Here is a 23,443-nt window from a genome sequence, read left to right as displayed (position 1 = left end):
GCTCTCGTTTGGGGCAGGAGAGGGAGGTGGTGGCTTTGACCAGGCTTCACCCCGCGGGCATGGCGGGGTTTGGAGAGAGGACGAGGACTTGGGGATGGTTGTGCCCCGTGCTCGGTGATGCTGTGTCGGATAGAGCCCCACATCCTGCTGTGGGCTCCTGCTCCTGGGGTTTCGGCGTACTGAGGACTCCTGCTCCTGGGGTTTCGGCATCCTGCCGTAGCGCGGTGGCAATCTTGAGCTGTTGAGTTGGAGGGGTTTGCATGCTGCGGCTTGGAGACAGGGTCCTGTGGCACAGGTATGACTGGCCCGGGGTCCCGGTGTGGCCCTGGGGCTGGTGAAGATGGTGGCCGCTGACCGCCCTGGAGCCAGGGCAGACACGAGGCCGAGAAGGTGCTGGGCAGGGAGGTGACCTTGGGCCGGGGCTTTGCGGCTCTTGCTGTTTCCCAGGCTGCTGTTGGCCCCTCCAGCAATAGGAGCGAGTTACCAGCAGCCGTCTGCCTCTCCCAGCACGTGCCACGGTCTCCTGGGATGGACTTAAGGCCACTGCCCTTGCCTCCTCTTCCAGATAGTGTCCGCATTGCGCTGGTCTCAAGTGCAAGTGGAGCAGAAGACCGTATCGCTTGTGCGGCTGCAGTCAGAGCGCTGAGTCCCACCTTGTGCTTCGTGAGTGATGGCACACCCTTGAGCAGACGAACGGGAGAAACTGGGCCCTGACAGCTCCTCTGCGCTGCAGGATGGTGCCCTCTGTGTGAGTCAGGGACCACTTTTCGGCAGTGAGTCGTTTTTGGTGGCTCAGTTTCCCATCTGGATGGGAATGGTGGTTCAGGACTGGTGCCTGGAAGAGGCGTGAAGGGCCATGGCGTCTGCAGAGGCGTGCAGCGCTCTTCAACTGGCTGTGGCTCTCGTGGCATCACCGCAGCCCACCGAAGCCCTCCAGCTCCTCCCCTTCCCTGGTGCACGGGCGGTCGTGTCTGGTGCCAGCTCCGGGACTGGGCACTGAAATGGTGCTCTTCAGGCGCGGGGATGACTTAACATCCGTGACGCTGGCAGGAGGTCATTTCTGAGCCGGAGGGGCTCGGTGCCACGGCAGCAGCGCGGGGCTGGTTTTTGCCTGGGGTGTGAGCCTGCTGCGCGTTTATCTCCCGCCGCATATGGGCTGCGTGGCACGGCATCCTGTAATCTCCCGGCGCTAGTTCGCTGTGTTGGCGTCAGCGGGGAGCCGCGACGTGGCGCGAGAGCCTACAAAGGCCCGTCTCGGCGTGGGTCGCGTCGCCTTGCCAGCAGAGCTGGGAGGCGGAGAGCCGACCCCAGCGTTCGGGAGCGAGGTCCCGTCCCCGCCGCCTCGGTCGGAGGGTGTCCGCGCCGCTCCCGGAGCGCAGGCGAAGAGCCTGATGGGGGTCCTCCGTCTGCGAAACGCAAAGCTGCTTGGAGGAGTTTGTGTGGCTAGCGCTGAGCTCTGGCGGTGGAGCCGAAGGAGTGGGGAGACGCGGGTTGCAGTCCAGCTCTGCGTGGCCTGGGCGGGCCACGTTACATGCTATAATTGCAACCGTGCTCTGTCCTGGAGAAGGAGGATCGGTGGTGTCCAGCAGGCGCTGAGCCTCTTCTCTGGAAAGGAGGGTTTGATTTACTTTTTCATTTAGTGTCTTTTTAAGCCTAGACTTAGTCAGTGTTGCTCCGTTTCCAGTGGGACTTCTCCCTGACGTTCCTGGGGCACTGGGAGCTTTCTCAAGCCTTAGCCAAACGGAGCTCCAAGGGAGCGGAGAGGGGTTTTCTCCTGCAGGCTCACAGAGCGTTGCGGTTACATGCTGACCGAAGCCAGGCGGCAGCGCCTGGCCCCCGACAGAGCGTGGGCTGGTGGTTTCTGTGGTGCAATGCCCGTGGTATGGCCCTGCCACGCTACAGGAGCTCTGGAGCAAAGCAAAGAGCCTCTGTCGTAAACCGGCTCCTGCTCCTGGCCCTGAGTCCCCACGTTGCCTCCTGGCCTGCTCCGGGATACACGGTGCCATTCGACTCGTGGGATGGCACATCGGTCACCGCCGCTTGGTTTCAGACCTCTCCCTGGGCCCTTCCTGAGAGGGGCTGTTTGTAGGTGCTGGGAGGCAGCTGTGGTCTAAGGAGAAAGAGTCCTTTGCTGTGACCAGGCCATGTCACTTGGTAGAGCAGGATGTCACCCTTTGGGGACTCATGGGCATGCAGTGTTTGTGGGCTGGGAGGTGACATGTGGGGTCAGCCCCACTGCGTAAAGCCCTGATGGAGCTTCGCAGAGCCCTGATGCTTTGCAGTTAGCGGCAGGGCAGCATCTCCAGCCCCTTCCGCCTGTGCCCTCTCATGGCCTTTGCTCCCGTGGTTGGGCTCTGGGGCACCGAAAGCAGCAGACCATGGGCGTTCAGGCTGTAGCGTCAGGTTTCCTTCCCCACCACGAGGACGGGGAAGGGGCCACTCGCTCGCGCGTGGCAGAGGAGTTGATCTGCGGCAGAGCCGGGGGCAACGTGGCCAACGCAGCGCCCCAAGCTCCAGGGCTGCCGCCGCTGGCCAAGGAGGCAACAAGGGTCTGGGCGTCTGGGGAAAAGGCTCGTGGGGTGGAGGAGGGAGCCTCAGCTGCTGGGGGCCTTGAGGAAAGGAGGAGATAAAGCTGGTAGGATGTGGCTGCAGGGATTGCATCAGTCTGTCCTATGCCGGTGTGTGCCATGGGCACCTGGCAAAGCTGGGTGTGCGGGGCAGGTCCTGGCAGTGAGAAGTAGTGGCCGTGGGGCGCCGCGTGGGGCAGGCCTCTCTGATGCACGTCTCCCCTCAGGATGAGATCGAGGAGCTGCGCGCGGAGATGCTGGAGATGAGGGACGTCTACATGGAGGAGGACGTCTACCAGCTGCAGGAGCTCCGGCAGCAGCTGGACCAGGCCAGCAAGACCTGCCGCATCCTCCAGTACCGGCTGCGCAAGGCGGAGCGCCGCAGCCTGCGCGTGGCGCAGACGGGGCAGGTGGACGGCGAGCTCATCCACAGCCTCGAGCAGGACGTCAAGGTAAGGCCGAGCAGCCGAGGTTCCCGTTTTTACTTTCCCTCGGGGCTCCTGCGCCTTGATGCCAGGGGACGTCTTTGGAGAGAGGGCCTGAGCACCCCGCGATTCAACATGCGGGAGAATGGGGCACGGGCGCGCTGAGGGGAGACCTGCCTGAGAGCAGCTGTGGCGAGATGTGGACACGAGGGCCTGGGAGGGGGTGAAGGTGGCTGTGCCCTGCGAGCTGGGTCCTGCGGGTCCCCCCAAATGGCTGGGGGGCCAGCGATGCTGGGGTGGCCTGGGAGAGGGCACAGAGCAGAGAGCTCTGCATGGCTCGAGGGAAACCGTCCCTTGATGGGGCATCACGGTTGCCCTTTAGCCAGGGTGGCAGGAGAAGGGAGGAGCAGCGTTTCCAGCTCTCAGGCAGTCGAGGAGGAGGAGGGCTGGCTGCGTCGGAGCAGCCTGCGGAGCGAGGGAGGGGGCTCGGCGCGGGGCCGCGCTCGCTGGCTGGCCAGGTTTGAACTGCCCAATCGCTCCCCACGCCGGCGGCGCGGGGAGGGGGGGGTCCCGGGGCCGGGCCGCGTCCCTGGCCAGCCCCTCCTGCGGGGAGTGCGGCCCCTCTCCCGCGCCCTCCCGCCGCTGCCGTCCTGCGCCGCCTCTCGCCGGGACGTTGGCTGGGGGCCGGCGTGGGCCCGCCTTGGCCAGGCGCGGGGATCCCGCAGCGCCGCGGGTTGTCCCGCGCGGCCTGATGCCCAGCCCGGCGCGGGACCCGGAGCGGAGCTCCCTTACCTAAAAGGATAGGAATTTGACGGGGCCGCAGGCGCGGGCCGGAATAGCCCGAGTGTTGGCGGAGGGGGGCGGAAAGCGCGACGGAGGGGAGCCGGAGCTGCCGCAGGGCACGGAGGGGCTGCCGGCGGGCGCGAGCTCGCAGGGAAGCTCCGCGCGGTGCCGGCCGCAGGCCGTCGGCGGTGCAGCTCGCCCTGCCTTGCCCTCGACGCCGGGACCCGGCAGCCGCGGGAGAGCAGCGTTTCTCCCCTCGGCCGGCGGCGGACCCGCGCGGAGCTGGGGCCGCAGCAGAGCCCCCGCTGCGGCCTGGGGTGGCGCGAGGCGGCTGCTCCGGTGGCTGCTGGTCCTCGAGGAGCGGCCGGCGGCTCGGCTGAGCGTTTGCCGAGCGCTCTCGTGGGAACGGCCGCTGCGGAGGAGGGTTCTGCTGGCGCCCGGGGACGGCTCCGAGGGCTGGAGAGCAGCTCAGGGAGTAGCGTACGGGTTTTCTTAAGAGGGAGGAGCACGATGGGGAGGCGTTTGAAGCCATTTGCAGGGTGATCTATGCATGCAGACGCTTTTTAAACCAGGAACCGTGGATCCTGCTGCAGGAGAGGTGTCTTGGGCAGCTCTCTGCGGAGAACCGGGGAGGCGTCTGGGGGGTGTGGGAGACTTGGGGAGGCTGCAGAGAGCAAAGCTGAGATGATGAGTGCATCTTAAGCCTGTGTCTGAGCTGCATGGGGTGCCCTTGCGTGCAGGTCTCCTGTGTACTTACTCGTGCCGGGAGTCCAGGTGTGCAAATCCCCCAGCAGCTGGAGCCAGCGTGGATGGACGCAGGGACACGGAGGTCCCTCGCTCGCCCGCTCTCGGCAGCAGCGGGGTGTGCGCGGACCTGCCGGCGGCCAGCGCGGATGGGTCCCTCCTTGCCAGCCCTTCCGAGTCCCTCTGCAATCCCCTCCTTGTGCCTGCTCGGGTGCCACCCTCCCCAGACAGCGTTTTGGGGGAGCAGAGCAGCTCCCCGCGCCCAGGAGAGGGGAAGCGATTCGGCGGTGCCCGGGCAGCTGCTCCCCGCCGGCTGCTCCTTGCGCGAAGCCGGGGGCTGGAGCAGCGCGAGATGCCTGGGCGCAGCGAGGCCGCGCTCCCGGCCCCGTGCCGAGGAGACGGAGGTGACGGCTGCCGGTCCGCAGCCGCCGGGCTCTGCAGCGTCTCGTGCAGGCGTGGTCTCGGCCCGTTTCCTTCGCCTGGCTCCCCCGAGAGCAGGCGCAGGCCTGCCTGGAGGAGGGGGGCTGCTCCGTGCTTTTCCATCCTTGCCGTCAGACGCAGGACGGAGCTTGAACCGGAGCCAGCAAGGCCCTTGCACAAAGCAGTGCTGGAGCTGCCAAGCGCCCTAGCAGCAGCAAACAGCCCCTCCTGGAGCAGAAACGTGCCACAAGTGGACCTGGAGAGGCTCCTTGAGCGGGGCTGGCCGGCCTGGAGAGGGGCTGCGAGCCCGTCTCCCGCTGCTGGGCCTGCCCGGCCTCGAGCAGGCGCCTTGCTGGGCTTTCAGAGCCGCCTGCCGGCCTCCCTGGGCCCTCGGAGACGGGATAGAGGGCGCAGGGCCGTAGCGTCCGGCTTCGACGGCAGAGCCGAGCGGCGCGCGCTTCCCCCTCCCCGGAGGCCGGCGTTAGCCTCTTGGCGCCGTTCCCACGCGCAGGAGCGAGCGCTTTGTTCGCTCGAGTGGGAAAGCAGCAGAGCTCGCGCTCGCTGCCTGCGGCCGCCCTCTTGCCGGTGCGGCTCCCCGGGACGCTCAAGCTCTGCCGCCCCGAAGCGATGGCTCCCCCGGCCCTGCTTGCGTAGCTGCAGGGCTTAGGCCGGGGGGCACCCCCCGCTCCGGGGGCAGCTGGCAGGTTTTTCCGTAACCCGATGCAGCAGCTCCCCTTTCTCCCCGGCGCCTGCGTTGGGAAGCCCGGCTGTCGCCTTGTGGCTCTCCTGGCTGGGCGCGCGCACGGGGGGCTCCCTCCCCGCGCCGCGGCCGGACGCCGCCGGCTTTGGCAGCCCGCGGCGGCTGTTGGCCTCAGCAGCCTCGTGGGGAGTACGAGAAGGCAAAGAGCGTCTCGTGGCGTGGCGACGCTGCTGGGGAAAGCAGGGTTTTGCCAGTCTGTTGTCGGCGGAGGAGCAGGCGCCTCGGAGGGGAGCGCGGGGTGGCGGTGGTCGCTGTGCCTGATGGAGGGGCTTTGGAGGTGCTGGCCATCTGCTCACAGAATCGTTCAGGTTGGAAGGGACCTCTGGAGATCATCTAGTCCAACCTCCCTGCTCAAGCAGGGTCACCTAGAGCACATTGCCCAGGATCACATCCAGACGGCTTTTGAATATCTCCAGCGAAGGAGACTCCACCATCTCTCTGGGCAACCTGTTCCAATGCTCAGTCACCCTCACAGTGAAGAAGTTTTTTCTCAGGTTCAGATGGAACTTCCTGTGGTTCAGAAGTTCTCCCTGCTGATGCCAGAGTTTGCCCCTGTCTGGCTAGACGCTTACTCATGTTGCAGCCTGTGGCCCCATGGCAGCAGGGGCAGGTGATTGCATGGAGGGTTGTGGTGCTTTGGCTTGGGAAGGCCTCCTCTACTCCTGGAGGACTCGTCGGGGTCTCAGAAACGGCATGACAGTCTCCCTGGGTGCCATCCAGGGGCTGTGGGTACATGCAATGTCCTGTCCAGGCACTCTAGGCAGCTGTGGTCCCAGCCCTGGGCACGCTGTGCCCAGCCTGAAAACAGCTGTGTTGTGTCCCCAGGTGGCCAAGGACGTCTCCGTGCGGCTCCACAACGAGCTGGAGGCAGTGGAGAAGAAGAGGATCAGGCTGGAGGAGGAGAACGAAGACCTGCGCCAGAGGCTCATCGAGACGGAGCTGGCCAAGCAGGTGGTGCAGAACGAGATGGACAAGCTCCGAGAGGTGAGGGGGACGTGGGGGAGCAGGGACGTGTCACCGGGTGGAGGACAGTAGCACGGAGGGGGCCGAGGGAGGGAGCGAGAGGCGTCCCCAAGGCGCATGCCGAGCGGTACAAACCAATGCCCAGCTGTTAGCGCCGTGCAGGGCAAGCCAGCGAGGCTCTGCCTGTAGCCAACTTTGTGACCCGTGCCGTGGGATCCCCTGGCCCCGCTCGCTTTGCGGAAACCCAAGCTGCCCTGCCGGGATGCTTCTGAAACCCGAGCAGCGCCTCGCTCGCTGCTCTGCCTCCCTCTCTGCTGTGAACGAGGCCCTAAGAGCAGGGACGCGGCGTCTCTGACCGCAGCGGGGCTCCGCGCAGCCTTTCTTAATGCGTCCTCAGGAAAAATGGCTCTTGCTAAGCCTGACAGCCTGGGCCGTGCCTGGTTCCTTCTAGCTGGTGCTGCGCACGATGCGTGTGAATCGCGTGCAGTGGAGACCCTGCCCTTGCCCTGGCGTACTGCCCGGTGCTGGCCGTATCCTGCCTGCCTGCGGGAGGGGCTGGCCAGGCCAGGCTGCTCCTGCTCCGCAGCCTCACGTTGCTCTGGCTCTTTCATCGGGAGGTCCCCTCCTCCGTGCACGTTGCTAATTCAAACCGGGCAAGTGCAGAGGGGCTGCGGAGCAGCTGTGTCCTGGCGGCGCTGCTGGGGGTTGTGCTGCCGGAAACCCAGGGTACCGGTGAGCCGGCTGAGGATGCTAGCTCATGGCTAGGAGAGATGCTGCTCCCCACGTCGCAGCAGACCTCCCCGGCCGCTCGTGTAGCCTCTGCCTGCCCCGCTGGTGTGGGCTGTTTGCTGGGCTGGGGATGGTTGAGGTAACTGGCCGGCACCTGCCCTATCTGCGTCCGCTTGGCGCAGGGGAGAGTGGAGCTCCTGCTCTGACCTAGGTGGCAGAAAAGGCATCCTGGTGACAGCGAAGGCTTGTAATCCATCACGGCGCTCGTAACCCACTTCCCTGCTGCCCGGGATGCGGTGTCCCCAGGGAGCCTCCGGAAGCGTCGCTGGCTGAGCCGTCAGGACAGCACGCTGGAGGAGACGCGCCGTGGCCGAGTCTCGCTCCCTGCCAGCCCTGGGCAACTGAGCCCTGGGCAGGAACAGGAGAGAGGGAGGCCGTGAGCCTGCCCGTCTCCGGTCCCCGCTGCCCGGCCTGGCCGTACTCCTGCGCCAGGCACAGCGGTGAGCCAGGACGGGGCTTAGGATGTCCGGGGCCGCTTGTGCCCCGGCTGCAGTTAGCGTCAGACACGGCCCTTGGTGAGCTGCGCGGCTGGGTTGGGTTCACACTGTCCCCTCTGCGGCCCCCCTAGCCCCAGAGCGCTGCACACAGACAGCGAGTGTTGTCCATCCCCTGAGCAGCCTCCGCTAACAGGCGTGACATGGGTTTCTGCGCAGCTGGAGAGCGTCGACTGAATAACCAATGACAGCAGTGGGAGCCAGACTGCGGGAGAGTTGTGCCCTGAAAAACAGAGGCAGAGAAAGTGGCCGTTTGATCTTTCCTTTTGGGCTACCTGGGTGGTACAGGTATCTTGCCCTGGCCAAAGATCACTCCTGCCTGCTGCCCCTGCGCATCTCGACATGAGCTGCCAGGGTGCACAGGGCAGTCGCTTTCTGTATGGTAGCAAGGGAGATGTGTCCAGCAAAGCGATCGCTAGTGCCTGGCCGAGGCTTCCAGCAGCAGAGGAGAGCAGATTTGCGTGTGAAGCTGCTGGGCCATTAACACCGGCTCTGCTGACTCGCAGAGCATGGGACGCGAGATGTCCCCTCTCTGCAGGGACGTGAGGCCAAAGGGGACGCAGCAAACCAGCTTGGGACCTGCTCAGAACAAAGTCCGGTGCCCGGAGGGGTGATGAGCTGGCCCTCTCTGGGGCTGGCCCGGCTCCAGCCCCTCCTTGTTCAGGAGCTCAGGGCCAGCAGCTGTCCGTCTGAGTCTCCTGGGGGTTGCACATCTGTCCTGGTGGGATGTCCCTGGAGACAAACCTAGCAGCCCTACAGATGAGCCGTGTAGGGGCAAAGCCAGACTCTCTCAGGTGCTGTTATATTGTCTCAGCTTTGAGGCAGGCTGGTCGGGGCTCGCACAGGTCCGTGTGAGCACGCAGGAGCTGAGCTTGCAGAGCAGCGTGGATCCGGTGTGCAGGAGGGCTAGGTGCGGCATGGTCTGTCTGCCGCAGCCAGCAGGTATCCGACTGGGAAGTCACACTGCTGCCGACTTATTTATGCCTCTACTCTTGAAAGGTGCCCAAGCTGCGGTGCTCCACGAGCAAGGTGCCAGCAGAGGCTGCTCTGCTGCCCAGGAGCCTGCGTGGGTAAAGGGGGTCCTCCCAGCAGAGCCCTGCCCCAGGCTAGCAAGGGCGTTTGGGTTAGTGCTTATTCCAGAGCGCTAATTAGACGCACAAGTGAGTTAGCAGCCCTGGGGCACCTCCTTTCTTCTGGCTGGAGGGAGCAAAGCAGCAGCAGAGCTTGTTAGTAGCAAAGCAAACCCAAGCCTGTGGCTGGGGCAGGGCTGGGCTTGCCCCGGAAGGACAGATGATTTCTCCCTTGCAAGTGACTTCTCCCATAATCAGATAATTGTCGGGATGGGCAGTTAATCACTAAACCCATAGGCATTTGCACCTCTGGCTCTGCCCTGACTCTGGCAGAGAGGGATCCTTCCCAGCAGCATCTCCCAAGAGCCTGGGGCTGGTACAGGAGGCAGGAGAAAAGCAGGTCCTGTCCAGGTGCCCTGCCAGAGCAGGAGGAGGCACCAGCCCCGTGTATGGAGCTGCCCAGCGAGGGAGTCCGGCGCCTTAGGCAGAGCCGCAGCAATGACAGCCAGCGCCTGGCCCAGGGCCCTGCTCCTGGGGTGCTCAGGGCCAGGCAATGCCCTCTGCCAGCTCCCCCCGGCTGTCGAGCGGGATGTGGAGTGAGGGCACGCTGGTCCCCGATGTGTTTGGGACGAGGGATGCCGACGTGGCACAGCCTGCCCTCGGGAGAGTATTTGCAGCAGCAGATCCAGCGATGGTCTTGGCCTTAATAGGAAAGCCTGGCTCTCAGTACCTTGGCACAGGCAGCAGCTTGCATTTCACAGCTGCTTTCTTTGGCTGCTGGGCCTCAGCGCCAGTTTGGAAAGATGTCGAGGGCGGCCGCAGCCCCCTGGCTGCGGGGTGCCTGGCACTGGGCGCACGCCGCCTCTCCTGGGGTACGGACCCACTGCATCGCCCAGCCTTGCTCCTGCTCCCGTGCCCCGAGGCTGCCCTCGCCTCTCCGTACCCACCACCCCAGGAGTCCCGAGGGTGGGAAGGAGGGGCAATATGGCTGGGGACAGCTTAGCGCTTGCATATTTTCCCCCACCTTTCCTTCCCAGATGCCTAGGGCCAAGGTGGGGGAAAGCAGGGCCAGTTATCTGCTTTTTTTCCATTCTCCCTTACAACTCCTTTTGATGGAGGTGGTGGTGGATGATCGCCTGGGAGCGTGTCTGGTCTCCCGCCTTACCAGTATCCTTCACTCTGGGGATTTAAGGCATAACGGAGAGATCTCGGAGTGTCAAATCCTTTCACAGTGGCATTGCTTGCCAGGATTTATGAGGCAGAGCTCACCGGCGCTGGAGCAGGCCTTGGAGAGGGCCCGAAGCTCCCAGCAGCTGCCTGGGGATGCTTGGTCTTGGTGTGAGCTCTGCAGCAGTGATTCATCCCTGCCTGGAGCCAATGTGATAAAGCCATGGCCTAGTGAATGAGATTTAACTTGTTTTATGGGTGCTTCAAAGGCTGTGGGCTTGAGGAATGACGCATCCCCCAGCCAACATCGCTGGCTCCAGGGCTCAGCTGAGCACATGCGGTTCAACAGGTAAAATGAAGTTCTGAGGCTGCCTTACCCAGCCCTGCTGCCAGGTCCTTCGTTGCGCGGGGCTCTCCTGGGACGTTGTTTGCTGCCCACGTGGAGGGAGGAGGTGATGAGGGACATCCTCCTCTGTTGCTCCCAAATTGGCATGCCCCGAGAGCTGTCACTTGGCCTGGGAACTGCATTTTCTGCTTTATGCAGCTCTGACACGGTGACCCGTGACTCAGGCTCTCCGTGTCTCATTTCCTGTTCTCTCACTAGTTGTGTGGTGCTCGATGCCTGTAAGGAAAATTTCTAGCTAAACTCCACAACATGAAGCTTGGCAGCCCAGGTCCTTCAAGGCAAGGGGCCGCAGCCTGCCGGGGCCACGACTCTGGCGTTTTCCCAGGTTTCACAGGCTCCTGGAGAGGCCGGCATCACCTTGCTGGGCTGGCTCCAAGGGGTGTCGCAGAGCAGGGCCCCTGCGTGCAGCGAGCCCGTCCTGGTGCCCTGGGGATTCGCTGTGGGTAACGGCGCTCTCTTCTCTCTGCAGAATTCCTTGAAGAAAAGGGGATCTCGTTCTCTTGGGAAGACTGAGAAGAAGCCGTCGGTGCAGGTATTAGAGCCACGCGCGTCCGGGGCACGCGGCGTCAGCCTGCCCGCACCAGAGGCGGCGGCACCAGCCGGGAGGCTGCGTGTGATCTGGGGGTTGGTGGTGGCTGTGCCTGGCACAAAAGTAAATCTTGGGCATGGCGGTGACATCCCTTCACTTGCAGGGCGTTTCAGCCTTTCACAGGCCCCTGTATAAGGGAGGAATTGATGCGCTGGGGCATCTCCATTTTCCTCAACCACCCTCTTGTCTTATTTATCAATGGGGCATCAGTGTCTGGGCCAGCATCTTTAACCCTTTGCTTATTGTCACAACCCAATCCTGCAGCAATGAGTTGAAGGACTTGGCTTTTACAATGCAGAGCTGCTACTGGTCTAGTTTGGGGCTCTTGCAGCCTCAGCCCCCCCTGTCTGTGCTGGCAGTGATGCTTGAAGGATCGCCCGAAAAGCCCCCTTGGGGAGCGGAGTGCAACCTGGTGGGTGGCAGAGCTCCTGTGTTAGCTGGGGCACCCTGGCTCAGCTCCTGCCACGGGGCAGAGGGGGAGCACGGGACAGGCAGGACGTTGGGTGGCTCCAGCTGTCCAGCAGCCATAGCGAGGAGTGAGTGGCGATGCTACACAAGGAGATTTCCCATCTGTCTGGCATGGGCAGTCATGCCTAAGTGGCGCAGGTGTCACGGTGCGCACTGTGGTGGGTCCAGGGGTCTGAGGTATAGCCGAGATGTGTTGGGAACAGTTCAGTACTGTGCGTTTCCCAATTTTTTCCGTCCCTGCCGTGCTGCAGGCTGCTGGACAAATGCAGGAGATAGGGTATTTGTCCACTGCAGGAAGGATTTCGTCTCTCACTTGCTGTTGAGATGAGTGGCTGTGACTTGCTAATTCTGTCGCTAGGACTCAAAGGGGCGGAGCTGCTCTTTTGATAATAGATATGGAAGTGCTTTCAACAGCACTTCATAAAAGCTGCTTTCCACAGCAAAGGATCTGAAAGACCTACTTTTGAGGTGGGAAAGGATCAATAAGTCAGAGCCCTCCATCTTGCCCTGGCTGGAGATCGGCCTCTCGTACGCCTTCAGTGTGAAGCTCTGGGCTGGACAAGCCAAGCCTGGTGGCTGCGGGCTACTGCCGACAACGCCAGGACCTCGATCGGCTGTGGGCCAAGGGGAGGAAATGCCAGTGTGGTGCTGCGTTGACCTCGGAGGCTGCAGCAAGGTGCAGCTGATGCCGCGGTTGCGTGACAACCTCATCTCGCAGCAGCCAGCGCAGACCCAGGAAGTCGATGGGGCTGGTTGATGCCAGCGGAGGATCAAGGCTGGCAGCCGTAGGCAGGGCGGAGGGCCACCCGTGTATGCTGCTGGCACTGGAGGAGCAGCTTCCCCTGCGAGGAGGGGAGCCAGCTCTCCTGCAAGTGGCATGATCCTCCCCTCCATAAAGCCTGAGTAGAGGAAAAAAAATACGTAACCCAATTCCTACCGTGCCTTGCTGTGAGCAGCTCAGTGCAGGGACCACTCAGCACCCTAAGGATTTCTGACTTATGGTTGGCATGGGGACAGCTGTGAGACAAAGGCACTTAAAGACTTTCTCTGTTAGCCTTTCATTTGTGATCCCCCTTTCATCTTTGTCACTGAGAGTCTCTTTCAGGCTTGCTGATGTTCCTAGAGTCCCCTTCCCCAAATGGCAGACCATTGCTTTGCACCTACCCCTGCAGCTGGCCTTGTGCTTGGCCCGGGGCGCGTCCCACAGCTCCCCCAGTGCTTCCACAGCAGCCCCTTCCCGAGGCCGAAATACAACCTTACTGCTGCCTCTCCTGCTGAGAAGCCAAACGGGACGGGGAAACAAAACCCAACCCTCAGCCGCAATAAGACAACCCTCTACTTCTCTGGCTGTCACCTTTGCAGACAGCACTGCTGCAGCCCAACCAGGAACGCCGGGCTGGATGTGACCCGAGGTCTGCGGTGGGTCTGTCCCACCAAGCAGGGCAGGAAGGAGCTGGCCCTGGCTCAGAGCTGTGGACAGAGCTAGAAAGAAAACCTCAAGCTTCCTGGGGCTGTCTGAGCTTTCCTGTTACTGGAGCCACTGCCCTTCTCGGCTGCCGTCTGCTGGGCTCTTGCAACGCTGAGCTCCCCGGCTCGCAGCCCACCTGCGGGCCGAGTACAAATAACCCCAAGAGCCCCGTGGTGTCTGGGGTTCTTGAGACACACGTACAGCCTAAATGCCCTGGGCCGCGGGCTTCGGTCTGCCGAGCTGGCTCGGCCGGGTGCCTCTCGCAGAGCGTGGCCCCTCGTGACTCATCGGTGACTTCCTGGGCCTGCTTCCTGCTCAGCCGGGCTGGGAGAGCGTCTGCCCTCAAATAAAAGGGATGGCGGTGGGGGCAGACTCAAAGTCGAGGTCTGTTCTCTTTCCCCCGGACCGTGGGAGCGCTCCAGGTGGTTTTGGTCCTAGCTCAGGCGCTCGGCAGCCCTGTGCCTGCCCCTCTAGCCGCGCGCTGGCTCTGTCGAGGGCCAGCGAGAAAATCCAGCCCGCCGCCTTTTTCCTAGGAAAACAGGAACTGATGTCATGTCTGCCCCAGGCGGACAGCGGCAAGCACAAAGCTAGCCGTTGCCACCGTTAATCTCCGTAGCCAATTACGAAGGGCACGCTTCTGAGGCAGAATATAGCTTTAATGCGCCTTAGCAAGGTCACATCGTTGAGTGAGTGCTACGCGTACCTCAAGGGAGCCCTGTTTGCAAACCAGCGCCTAAGAGGAACCTGGCTTTCGGGACCTGCCCCTCCCACCGTCTTCTGCTCCAGGAGTCGTGGCTGCGTGCTTTGGAGGGAAGCTCAGCACCCCAAACTCGTTGGACGCGCGTTGGAAAATGCACCGCTTGCTCGGGTCTCTGCGCACGCGCGGGTGCCAGCCCTGTTCCTGCAGACCTGGGCACAACGCGTTGCTGTGCTGGTGGCTCCGTGAGCTCTGATTGCTCCAGCACCAGCTCCAGGGAAGGAGCGCTGGGTGCTTGGTCCCTGGGTGGCAGCAGCAGCTCCTTGCTCTCTCCCAGGAGCTGCACGCAAGAAAAGGGCAGCAGGCTGGATTTTCTCCCTCCAGCTGTTGACGTAACCAGCGCTAGAGGAGCACGTGTGCAGCTGGTGACCTCCTGGACTAAGACCAAAACCGCCTCCAGTGCTCCCATGGTCCCATGAGTGAGACCTCACTGCTGACACCCATTAGCAGCCCGATCGCCTGTGGGCTCGTTAAGCAGCCCTGGAAGGTTGCAGAGTAAATAGCTGCTGCCGGCTTTTGGGCTGTGTGACTGTGGGCATGGCTGGTGGGTGTTGACCTGCGTTTGGATGGCCTGGCTGCCTGGAAGGGTCAGAAGTGCTCCCGCAGTCCCCCGGGGCATCGCTCGCTGGCACAGAGCGGTCCCGGGGAAGCTTGTTTCTCCCGGCCGAGAAAACAGGAAACGAAATGAGCTCAGGGAGGTTTGCAACCAAGAGGCTCTTTGTGTGAGCTCGTGTGCCTGGGAAGAAAGCACCCCGGAGGGGCCGAGAAAGACATTGCCAAATTGCACGGCTTCCTAACGGTTCTGCTTGGGAAAGTCAGCTGCTGCGCCTAACGGCCGAGCGCAGGGATGCCTCTGCTCCCTCCCGCGCTTGGACCGGCTCCAGCTCCCGCGGCGCTCGCGCGCGGCTCTGGCCCCCTCTCCAGCCTGCGCTCGCCCCAAGGCAGGAGCCGAAGCGGGAGCGTGTCTTGCTGAGGGGCGAGACAGCCGCTGCCGGCTCTTCTCCTCGGCGGTCAGCGTGCCGGTGCTTGGAGCACTCAAATGACCCTGGAGCACGGGAAGCCGAAAGCTGGACGTCAGGAAATCCTTCTGCCTCCAGAAAGCTTTCCGAGGCTGAGAAACGGTCTCCTTGGGCAAATAGCTGAAATCCTTGTTGCTAAATTTAAAATCGGGCTGAACAAAACCCTGGAAAACGGACTTGAGCAGCAAAGGAGTTTGAGAAGGGGCTGCTGAACCTCCTGGGGTTTTTTGGCTCCGTTTCCCATCCTCTGGTGTGCAGAAGCTGGGGCAGAAAGGGCAGCTGTCGGAGAAGAAAGGGGCTGGGCCAGGGGTGGGACTTTGGGAGTTTGCCAAGCAGAAACCCCGGCCCTTTTTTTCAAACGTGCTCCAGCCGTTTCGTTGGTAGACGAACGCGACCCTGCGAACGGTGCCTGTGGCTGTTAGCATCCGTGCAGCTGCACGGCGGCGCTGCGCGAGGCCCCAGGCCGCCTGTCACTGCGCCCCGCGGGCTCCCCGGCCGAGCGCGGCAGACGGGGAGCAGACAGGACGCGTGCGGGGAGCCCCCGGGAGAGAGCAAATAGGATGTGCTGCTCTGTCGTGGGATAATTGACTGTTTGGGGCTTGAGCGGGAGGAGCGAGCCCCTAGGAGGGGTTTGTAGTATCTGCAGTAACGCGAATCATTTCAGCGCTTGCCAGCTTTTGGGAGGAAACCTGTTTGTGGCTTTTATTTTCCTCTGTGGAGTCTGACAGCTTTCCCTCCCCCTGTTCCCTCCTCCCCGCGCGCGCGCACGTTGCTGCAATGGCGTTCGGCAGCGGATGAGGCGAGGGAGGTGTAGTCGGAGCGTGCCGTGAGGCTCGTGCCGGCGCTGGGCTCTGTTCCCACGTCCCCAGCTCGCCAGCAGCCCCTTACTGTGCTTTCTGGGGCCGGCTGCTGTAGCTGTGGGCCTCTGGGCTCTTCCATGTTGCTTCTTCCCTGGAAGCCTCTAGGATGAAGCTCAGATTTGAAGGGGTAAATTCTGCCCCTTGGTTGGAGGCTGCAGTTCCCCTTGGCTTGCTGAGCTGGCAGGGGCCACCAGGGGGCAAGGCCAGGGTCTCCCAAAGCAGGGGTCCCATGGGTCCAGGGGCCATCAGCACCGGAGAAGAGCCTGGTGCTGTGCTCCTGCCTCCTGGGCTCACTCAGCTGGCCGGAACTGAAACGGCTCTTAGGCTGTTTCAGGAGCTCATAGCTCTGGTGCTGAGCAGAAAAGCACCTAGCCTGCTAGGTCTGAGTGGGTGCAGCCTCTCAGACCATGTGTTCTAATGCTATTGCCCTCTTCGTTCCCAGGAGGACAGCGCGGACCTGAAGTGTCAGCTGCATTTTGCAAAGGAGGAGTCTGCCCTGATGTGCAAGAAGCTGACTAAACTGGCCAAAGAGAACGACAGCATGAAGGAGGAGCTGGTCAAATACAGGTCGTTGTATGGGGACCTCGACAGCTCCCTGTCCATAGAGGAGCTGGCTGACTCTCCTCACTCCCGGGAGGCTGAACTCAAAGTCCATCTGAAGCTCGTGGAGGAGGAAGCCAATATCCTGAGCCGGAGGATAGTGGAGCTGGAGGTTGAAAACCGTGGGTTGCGGGCAGAGATGGATGACATGAAGGGCCAGGGGGACAAAGAGCTGATTGGGCAGGACATCCGTTTCCTGTCGTCCTCTTCGAACTGTGGGGACTCTGGGGAGAGCCTCGTGGAGCTGAGACGGCACCTGCAGTTTGTAGAGGAGGAGGCCGACCTGCTGAGGCGGTCGCTGATGGAGCTGGAGGACCAGAACAAGCTCCTCATGAACGAGCTGAACAAGTACAAGTCGGACCACGACCTGGACGTCACGCTGTCAGAGGACAGCTGCTCGGTGATCAGCGAGCCGTCCCAGGAGGAGCTGGCCACAGCCAAGGTGCAGATCAGTGAGCTGAGTGGCAAGGTAAAGAAGCTTCAGTATGAGAACCGCGTGCTGCTCTCCAACCTCCAGCGCTGCGACCTGGCCTCCTGCCAGACCACCAGGCCCATGCTAGAGACCGACGCCGAGGCCGGAGACTCCGCACAGTGCGTCCCCACCGAGCTCTGGAGGGACGGGCCTGTCGGCGGGGAGAACGATGCCCAGGAAAGGGCACCCGGCAGTGGGAAGGCTCTGGACAGCAGCCCCACCAAGCTGCTCAAGTCCAAGGACTTTGAGACCCTTCTGGGCATCCGGGACCAGGCGGCGCTCGTCAGCAAAGCAATCGATGTCTTGATTTCGGACACCAATGGCTTCACTTCCAGCCTCAAGTTGTGCCTGGACAACGAGTGTGTGGGTGGGATGCTGAGTGAGACGATGGATAACAGCAGTGAGAGCCCCAGTGACTCCAAGCTGATGAGCGTTCTCATTATGAGGCTCAGTGTCCTGCAGCAAGACCTGGGCTGCTTCATGAGGAAGGTGGATCACCTTGCCGACTGCCTCAAAGAGCAGACAGACTCTTTCCCCTTCTGCGGCCCCGGCAGCCAGGACTCCACCAAAGAGGTGCTGCAGAAAGAGCACAGCTCCGACTTCCAGGTACGGATTTTTTCCCATGTCACTGCAATTCCCTTGCAGCAGTTATTGCTTTATTTGCCACGCTCTTTCCCCTGCTTTAACAAAACAAAACCTGACCTGTAACGTAACCTCCCTTGTGCCTCTCTAGAGCAAAACCCAAACTAATACTCGCTGCATGACAGTGGAAGCAAGGACAAGATAGGACTCTGCTCCAACAGAGTGTGCGTAGGACAGAAGGTGGAGGGCCTGAGCTGGGCGGTGGGGAAGGCTGGATCGGCACCTTAGCGCTTGCAGACACAGAGCACGTGTTGATTACACCAGGCCTGCCGTGCCAGAGAGAGGGGCTTGCAAATGCAGTCCTACCTCAGTGCTTGCAACCTTGCCAGGGGCTGGCTGTTCAGCTGCTCAGCCTCATCTGTGCGCAGGCAGATGCTCGGCTCCTTGCAGAGCCAAACAACCCCAGGCAGGCTCTGAAGCTCCTCCCTTATCCTGGCTCGACCACTGGTTCACGAGACCAGCTGGGCGAGAGGGGAGCTGCATGCGGGACCTGGAAGGCATCCCAGATTGTAAGGCTAAGATAACAGCCCCAGGGGAAGGAAACTGCAGCCCCCTGTGATACGCGCTGAGGAGAGAGTTCCCAGACAAGATGCTTTGCGAAGATGCAAAGGCAAATTTGGGTCTGACAGTGAGCATTTTTGGAGCAATGGAGAGCAGCTAGTGCCCTGCTTCCCAGCCTCCTCTCCCGAGGTGGGGCAGCTCCTGCCTGGAGGTGCATCCTGTTTGGGACCTGATGCCGGAGGAGAAAGCAAGACCCGCTCCCCAGGCCGGGAGGTGCTGGTGCGGGCACAGGGCGCGCTCGCGCTGCGGCGGGGAAGCAGGCCCCTTTCTGGAGCACACTCGCTTGTTCAGAGTTCTATTTTTCTGCATGCTGCCGGACCGCAGTCCTGCCAGCCCCAGGTCCCAGTCTCCCCCCGTCACTGCATGGCACCATAACTGGTGTTTGCACATTTTTTCCCTCTCTCTCTCTTTTCTCCCCTCCCCAAACAACCCAGGCCACGTGTCTCCTCATCCTGTGTTTCCTTTTGGTTTCTGCATTGTCTCCCGCCATGGTGATGAAGCTCCTTCTCCTCATCATCCTTTTTGTTGTCTTGTAGTTCTTTACTGTTTCGGAGACCCATTGTTTTGTTTTCTGGCTTTCTTTTCTTCCCGCTCTTTTGGTTTGTTCTCATTAACTTGCCCACGCATGCAGCAGCCTGATTTTAGGGATGCCGACCCTTACCGCATCACCCACACCAAGGACACGGACCCCAGTGCCACACATCCCCGGAGCTACAAAACCTGCCGGCCTGATGAGAATGACTCCTATGCCGCCGAGGTACGTAGTAGCCTCCCCTGGGGTGGCTGGGGATAGCCGTGTCCTAGCCGGGCACCAGGCAGTACAGGAGCACCTCTTCCCATGTGGGGCCAGCAGGGTATGGGGCAGTAGGATCAGGAGCCCAGGTCAGTGCCGTGGAGAGGAGCGAGTCCTCCTCAGACTGGGCTGGCTGGTGCTGCGAGGACAGGGCTTCCCCAGCACCCCTGTGAGGTCTCTGCTCCCAGCAGAGGCTGAAAATGCCTCTAGGGCGACCAACCCGAACCTCCCAAGCCACAATTTGTGGCTGTTACTGCTTGATTTATCACCTGGCTCTGCTGAGAAGAGTTTGGTTTCCTTTCAAGGAGTTGCAGGCTGCTAGATGTCACCCCGTAGCCTTCTCTTCTGCAGATTAAGCCAGCCCAGCTCCATTCACCTCTTCTAGACTCTGTGCCCCAGGGCCCTGACTGTCACAGCTACCATCTCCTGTGCCCTTTCTAGTTTTTCCACATCCCTCGTGGAAGGGGAAGACACCAAACTGCGCACAGCCATCCAGGTGTGGCCCCACCGGCATCTGCTCCAAGTATTTGTCAAATGCTTTTTTCAGCTGCTGAGGGGGTTGGGCTGCAGGAGAGCTGGGGACAAGCCCTCAGGCCCCAGTGTGGCTGTGAGCACAGGTTTTGCAGATGTCTTTGGATTAAGGGTCAGCTAGGATCCATCTGTCCATTAAATTGCCTGCTGCCGGCACCACCCGTTATGTGGTCGGCGCTGTACCCGGCAGAGAGGCTGCTCTCTCTCATTTTGCCTCCTCCTGGGTTTCACAGCACAGACAAGCAGGCAGTTGGCAGATCAGTTTTCGATGAAGTCTCCTCTACTTTGGTTGGAAAAATAATCTGCTGCAGGCTTATCTGGCAGAAAATAACCACGTGCCTGTAGCTGAAGTGTCCAGGCCCTGGATCTTGGACCAAACAGACTCCTTGGGGAAAGCTTTAGCGCTCGTCCCCTGATGCTCCAGCCCAGCCTCTCTCAGGCTGGTGGCTTTACAGTTCAACACCACTGTTTTATCTGACAAGTAGGAACGCAGGCTCCCAGGTGATGTGAGCCTGTGGGTGGGATGGGTTCTCCTCCAAGCAGTGCCCGTTGCCTGCAGGCCCCTTTGCCCTGGCAGGTGGGCTCAGGCCCCTGTGCACGGGAGCTCCCCCCCGGGCCCAGCGCCAGGCTCCAGACTGCAGGAATGAGTCTAGATCTTTCCCTGAGCACTAAAAGCTCAAAATCTGCTTCTGGAAGCCATCTCGTTCCAGCCTTGGCGTGACCCCACCGTGGGCCTGGCTGGAAAGTGGGCAGACGTGTGACGCTGCCTGCTCTGTGTTGCGGGCATGACGGGGGAGGCATGTGGAGAAATGGAATAAACTCTCTCGGCACACGTCCACTGCTGTCCTGCTGTGGCCTCCTGCCCCTGCCATGTGGCCATGCGTCGGGTGGGAGGGTGAGCGCGGACCCACCGTGCCCCTCTCACCATTGCAGATGAAGGAGCTGCAGCTGGTGCTGGCGGAAGCCAACGAGAGCCTGCAGGGCATGCAGGAGCAGCTCTCTCAGGAGAGGCAGCTGAGGAAGGACGAGGTGGACAACTTCTCCCAGAAGATTTGCCAGGTGAGTGGACAGCAGCCCTAGCCCCTCAGAGACAGGTCCCAGCAGGCATGGCGGTACCACCACCAGCACCCCCTGAGCCTGGAGTCTGCTCTGGCTCCAAGCCTGCGACTGCCTTGGGGATCTAGGCGTTAACTCAGGTTGACACTTGGTTTATCCCATCCCTGAGGGGTGTAGGGGCCAAGGGCGCCTCTCCTTGCATGGGGGACCTTACCCCCGTGATGTTGCCTTGGCAGGCCTCAGGGCCCCACTCTCCTTGGGTCAGAGCATGCTGCCCAGGAGGTTGCAGCTCTTCCATGAGCTGGGTTGGGGACATAAGGTATGGGGCCCCACTCCAGGCTCAGCCCTTTGCCCGCCAAAGCCCTTGGGAGGCGACAAACCATTCCTGCCCACAGCGGCCTCCACTAGGTCCCGTCTCCCAGCAACAGTTGCAGGTGATGGTGTGAGGCCCGGCTGCTCAGTTGTGTCTCTCCAACAGCTGAAGGAAGACCACCAGAAAGCTCTCCTGAGGCGGGAGTTTGAGCTGCAGAGCCTGAACCTACAGAGGCGGCTGGAGCAGAAGTTCTGGAGCCAGGAGAAGAACCTCCTGGTGCAGGAGTCCCAGCAATTCAAGCAGAACTTCCTCCTGCTGTTCATGAAGCTCAAGTGGTTCCTCAAGCGCTGGCGCCAGGGCAAGATCGTGCACAGCGAGGGCGATGACTTCCTGGAGGTACTCCGTGCTGCCTGGGAAGGGGCGGTTGGGCCCAGTGGGGCAGGGGGCTGTGTGGCGCACTCAGCTCCCATCATGGGGGGAATCTCGCTGCTTTTTTTTTTTTTGTCTGCGTGCTGCCAGGCATTTCCAGGCGCCTGCCCACCTCTGTGTTTGTGCCTTGTGCCAAGGCAGATGCTCTACGTGTGTGCCAGTGCGGTGCCATCCGCACCCACCAGGGAAGCATGCCCAGCACCTGCCCGCCTTGTGTTCCGGCTCCTACCAGCTCCCTCTCGGCCGCCTCCGAGCATGGAGCCGGGGGAACAAGCCTCTGCACAGCCCCTGCTGCGTCTGCACAGCGGCGGCCGGTGTCTGAGGCCTGCAAACAATAACCTCTTTATGGGCTGCCCTTGGTTACAGCTAGGAGCTGACTCCACTCCTGGCACAAGACTGAGATCTGCTGCTGGGTATGGAGGAGCAGGGGGCAGTAGGATGGGGATAGACAGTCGCCCACCTTCTGCTCTGCCATCCGGCATGTCCCTTGCTCAGGGTTTCAGCCCTGAATGTCCCCAGTCGGCTCCTAGCCCTGCAGCCTGCTTGCTCCTGCTCTGCATGGAGCTGGCCGTGGAGGTCCGGCATAGACCTGCTTGCTACCTTCCTGCGTGCTGCTGAACCCCTGTGTGCCCTGGTGGGGCAGGACCGCGTGGCGCCGGGCTGGGGCCGCGCTCAGCAGCCTCACCGGGCCGTCTGTCTTGCAGGTGAACAGCATGAAGGAGCTGTACCTGCTAATCGAGGAGGAAGAGCTTGCCCCGCAGCAGCAAGCAGATAACAAGACGTGTGCCGGAGATGCCTGGACCCCCAACACGGTGAGCGGGAGTCATGGGCCCTGCCTGGTGGGGGACGCTGTGTCCCCAAGATGGAGCAGGGCAGGCAGGATCCTTTGCGGGGCACGCGGTGCTGCATGGATGGGGCATCTTCACGCCTCAGGGTGGATGCGGCCGTGACGTGGTGCCTGTCGGCCCTTGGAAAGGGGTCCTCGGTGTGGGTGGGGCGGAGGGGGTCGACAGTCAGCACAGGGGCTGCACAGCCGGCTGCTGTGCCCAGCGTGGGCCCGTCTCAGGGGGGAGGCAGCAAGGCGGAGAGGGAGGCAGAGCCTTGCACAGGGCTTGCGAGGTCCCAGCCCTGCCGGGGCGACGGGTGCTGGTCCCCATCCCGACGTTTGGGGCCAGCATCCTCCGTTCACCCCCATGTTCCCTCCCTGCCGGCAGCCCAACGAGTGCATCAAGACGCTGGCGGACATGAAGGTGATCCTGAAGGAGCTGTGCACGGAGCTGCGCGAGGAGCGCCGGGGCGCCAACGAGCTGCAGCAGCAGTTCACCAAGGCCAAGGCCGCCTGGGAGATGGAGCGCGCCGAGCTCAAGTGCCACATCACCCAAGTAAGAGCCGCAGGCACCCTGCGGGACCGCGTCACCCTGAGGCCCCCGCGGGACAGAGTTCGGTGGCGCTGTGGGCACCGTGTGCCGGGGTGGGGGGGGGAAGGCGGCGCTGGCGGGGGGCTGCCTGCGACGTGTGCCGAACGGCCTGGGGGCTGGGAGGAAGGGATGGCTTTGCGGGAATCTCGATTAGCAGCCGGCTCTGCCAGGCGAGTTTCTATAGCAACGGGGCTGCCACGAAAATCTGATTGTCGGAGCAGAGGATGCGCTTTATTCCTCCGCGGGGCTGGGCTGGGGCAGGAGAGGCAGAGCGGCGAGATGGGCGCCTCAGCTCGGCGCGCTCTCGGGCAGGTCATGGCTCCTGGGGATGCTCCGGGGCCAGACGGAGCTGCTGGGGCTCTGCAGGAGACAAGAGGTGGCATCTCCAGAGCCTCCCGGCTGCGCTCCCCCTGTCGTCGTCCCCGCGCGATGCTGATCCCTCTCCTTCCCGGCCAGCGGGGAGTGGTGCTGGCACCGCCGCGGCTCGCAGGCAGGCGCTCGGAGCCTGGCTCTCCGTGGGTCGCTGTGTGGGTCGGCACTCTGCACCCCTGCTCTCGGCGCTCCGAGCGCTTTCAGCTCCCTCGCGCCGTGCTGGCAGCAGTGACTGGTGAGCGTGCAGCCACGACTTCCAACGCTGCTCACCGGACCAGTGCCAGTTCTTCCAGAGGAGAGTTTATCTGGGAACAGCTTAGCGGCATCCCCAGTTCCCCTCTCTCCTCCCCAGAGGAGAGCAGAGCTGCTGCAAGTGTGATCTCTGCACCAGGCTGGCAGGGACCAGCAGCACTAGCGTCCTGACTTGCACCTGGTGGCTTCCTGGCTGGCAGCGGAGCAGCGTCCTCGTGGACAGCTCTGTCCTCCTTCAGAGAGATGAGCAGAAGG

At 62.3% G+C, this 23,443-nt stretch overlaps 1 protein-coding gene across 4 annotated transcripts in view; it reads left to right on the top strand.

Moving 5' to 3' along the window:
* MTCL2 (microtubule crosslinking factor 2) overlaps positions 1 to 23,443 on the top strand; it is a 40,359-nt gene that overhangs the window by 11,766 nt on the left and 5,150 nt on the right. For 3 of the 4 annotated variants that reach the window (XM_068912437.1, XM_068912439.1, XM_068912440.1), the window contains exons 2-10: positions 2,795 to 3,019; positions 6,525 to 6,683; positions 11,058 to 11,120; positions 16,192 to 17,427; positions 18,656 to 18,781; positions 20,282 to 20,407; positions 20,883 to 21,113; positions 21,851 to 21,958; positions 22,361 to 22,528. In XM_068912437.1, the coding sequence (XP_068768538.1) occupies positions 2,795 to 3,019; positions 6,525 to 6,683; positions 11,058 to 11,120; positions 16,192 to 17,427; positions 18,656 to 18,781; positions 20,282 to 20,407; positions 20,883 to 21,113; positions 21,851 to 21,958; positions 22,361 to 22,528 (2,442 nt within the window). The remainder of the gene's footprint in view (positions 1 to 2,794; positions 3,020 to 6,524; positions 6,684 to 11,057; positions 11,121 to 16,191; positions 17,428 to 18,655; positions 18,782 to 20,281; positions 20,408 to 20,882; positions 21,114 to 21,850; positions 21,959 to 22,360; positions 22,529 to 23,443) is intronic. The other variant, XM_068912438.1, reaches the window with a different exon arrangement.

This window comes from Struthio camelus, chromosome 18 (assembly GCF_040807025.1).
Source record: "Struthio camelus isolate bStrCam1 chromosome 18, bStrCam1.hap1, whole genome shotgun sequence".
In the NCBI taxonomy this organism is placed as follows: domain Eukaryota; kingdom Metazoa; phylum Chordata; class Aves; order Struthioniformes; family Struthionidae; genus Struthio; species Struthio camelus.
The sequence above is the reverse complement of the archived record's forward strand: the minus strand, read 5'-3'. Positions and strand labels throughout refer to the sequence as shown.